Genomic DNA, 2,736 nt, shown 5'->3' with positions numbered 1-2,736 from the left:
TGTTCTGAGTGTACCAAAAAGTTTTAAGGAAAAGCAGTGTGTAGTGTGTGTGTGTGTGTGTGTGTGTGTGTGTAAGAGAGAAAAAGCGTGTGTGTAATGGCACTATGTTGGGGGTGGGGAGGGGTGGAGTGAGGCGGGGGTAGAAGGCCAAGCCATCATCTATTAGGTTTGGGAAAACTCGAGATCCTCAGTGTAATCGCTATTTCCAAACCAGGTGGGTGCATTGTACGTATCAAATGTGACTTAGAAATGAACTCGACCGTGCGCAGCTGGCCGCCCAGCTATAGGGGCTAAAGCTCCTGACGAAAGCGGAACTAGCCAGGGCCCATACAAATCAGAAAACAGCGAGGATCCTCGCGCAGTAGGAGACTCGAAAAGGCAGTTTTAGGCAAAGAAAAGAGACAAGAAAACCCTCTTTAGGCGGGGACTAGTCAAGACGGGGTGGGGCGTAACGGGGGGGGGGGGGGGGGAGAACGGAGCCCCTCTCTATCCAACTGCCTCCCCCCCCATGCCCAGAAGCTGAGCTCAACATTCGATTACCGCTCAAGAGGGAGGGAAAGAGAGGGAGAGGAAGAAAAGTAGCGAAGGAGAGAGAGAGAGAGAGAGAGAGAGAGAGAGAGAGAGAGAGAGGAGTCGCAGCATCCCCGAGGAATCAGAGACGCTTTTCAGAAACTTCGCTAAGACTGGACGTGTCTCCCAGTCCGGCCTGCGCTTCCATTCCCCGGCGTCCCCACTGGCTCCTCTCCCAGCTGGGGAGCCTCGGCAGAGGACGCTGTATTCCGCAGAGGGGTAGGAGAAGAGAGGAGGGCCGCTTCTGCTCGTTGTCATGATGGCCAGCTACCCGGAGCCTGAGGACGATGCGGGGGCCCTACTGGCACCGGAGGCAGCCACAGGCCGCCCAGGGAAAGATTCTGAACCCCGGGGACCCCGGGACTGCAAGGAGGAGCTGAGTCCAGAGAAGAGTGGCGGAGGGGTCCCGGAGAAGCCAGACCCCTCGCAGAAGCCCCCCTACTCGTACGTAGCGCTGATAGCTATGGCCATCCGCGAGAGCGCGGAGAAACGGCTCACGCTGTCCGGCATCTACCAATACATCATCGGCAAGTTTCCCTTTTACGAGAAGAACAAGAAGGGCTGGCAGAACAGCATCCGCCACAACCTGAGCCTCAACGAATGCTTCATCAAGGTGCCTCGAGAGGGCGGCGGCGAGAGGAAGGGCAACTACTGGACGCTGGACCCGGCCTGCGAGGACATGTTCGAGAAGGGCAATTACCGCCGCCGCCGGCGCATGAAGCGGCCCTTCCGCCCACCGCCCGCTCACTTCCAGCCGGGCAAGGGCCTCTTCGGTCCTGGCGGCGCGGGGGGCGGCGGGGCGGGAGGCAGCGATGGTTACGGCTATCTGGCGCCTCCCAAGTACCTGCAGTCCGGCTTCCTCAACAACTCGTGGCCCCTGACCCAGCCGCCCTCGCCCATGCCCTACGCGTCCTGCCAGATGGCAGCGGCGGCGGCGGCTGCTGCAGCGGCTGCTGCGGCGGCGGCCGCCGGCCCTGGCAGCCCGGGAGGGGTAAAGGGGCTCCCAGGGGCCCCGGCCTCCTACGGGCCCTACTCCCGGGTGCAGGGCATGGCGCTGCCCGGTGTAGTGAACTCTTACAACGGCATGGCGGGCCACCATCCAGCGCCTCACCCCCACCCTCATGCGCACCACCCCCACGCCCACCACCTGCACCCAGCTGCGGCCGCGGCTCACCACCCGCCCCACCACCCGGCCGCAGCGCCCCCGGCCCAGCTCAGCCCCGCCAGTCCCACCGCTGCCGCGCCCCCGGCCCCCGCGCCCGCCCAGGCCAACGCAACTGGTCCCCCGCCTGGCCTCCAGTTTGCCTGCGCCCGCCAGCCTGACTTATCCATGATGCACTGCTCCTATTGGGACCACGACAGCAAACACAGCGCCCTGCACTCACGGATAGACATCTGAGGGAGGGACAGAGGAGGGCAGGAAGAAAAGAAAGGAGAAAGCAGAGCCCGCAGCCGAGATCCCGAACATCGGAGCCAGAATCAGTCTACCCTTCCCAAACACTGGCCAAAGGGGCCCAGCTAAACCAATCTCCAGAAACGAACTGCAAGACGTTCCCGTGCTGTTTTTGCCCTTTATTGAGCTTCGGTCTCTCTCTACTCTACTTTCTCCTTTTCTTCTTTTCTCCCTCTTTCTCCTCTTCTATCTCCTTTCTCCTCTCCCTGCTTTGTCTATCTCTCGCCCCCTTCTCTATGTTTCTTTCTCCGCCTCGCCTTCGGCCCCATTCTGTCTCTATATGTTTCTCAATCCCACTCGTCCACCCTTGGAAAATCCCCCTCCTCTCTCTTCTCTCCTCTTCTTTCCAAGCTGGATGAACTGTGCCAAAATTTTTGCAGTGGGGAAAAAAAAAAAAAAGATCAGCCCCAAAGCCCCAGCCAGCCCTGTTCCACACCGTTTACCTGGAGTCAATGTGTAACTCCGGGGGCTCCGGCTACATCACATCTTACAGGTCTGTGCGCTGATGGCATTTTGATTGTAATTGCAATATGAGTTCTAATCCTGGCATAGTCGTCCCCCCCCCTTTTATTTAAATGTATAAAAGGGGAGGTAGTTTTCAGTTTGAAACCTTCCTGCAATGAATGCCGATGGTGAGGAGTTGGGGGGAGGGTAACAGAAAGATGGGAGACGAGAGTTCCCGGAGGGGCGGGGAGGGAGGGTGGTGAATAGTG

The 2,736-nt window shown here is 59.4% G+C and overlaps 1 protein-coding gene across 1 annotated transcript; it reads left to right on the top strand.

Annotated features, from left to right (window-relative positions):
• Window positions 1-826: 826 nt before the first annotated feature.
• FOXL2 (forkhead box L2) lies at window positions 827-1,969 on the top strand. The gene has a single exon (XM_027845143.1). It carries the CDS (start codon window positions 827-829, stop codon window positions 1,967-1,969), a length of 1,143 nt encoding a protein of 380 aa, XP_027700944.1.
• Window positions 1,970-2,736: the final 767 nt, after the last annotated feature.

Source organism: Vombatus ursinus, unplaced genomic scaffold (genome assembly GCF_900497805.2).
Source record: "Vombatus ursinus unplaced genomic scaffold, bare-nosed wombat genome assembly UNPS02014959.1, whole genome shotgun sequence".
Taxonomy (NCBI): Eukaryota; Metazoa; Chordata; class Mammalia; order Diprotodontia; family Vombatidae; genus Vombatus; species Vombatus ursinus.
The sequence above is the reverse complement of the archived record's forward strand: the minus strand, read 5'-3'. Positions and strand labels throughout refer to the sequence as shown.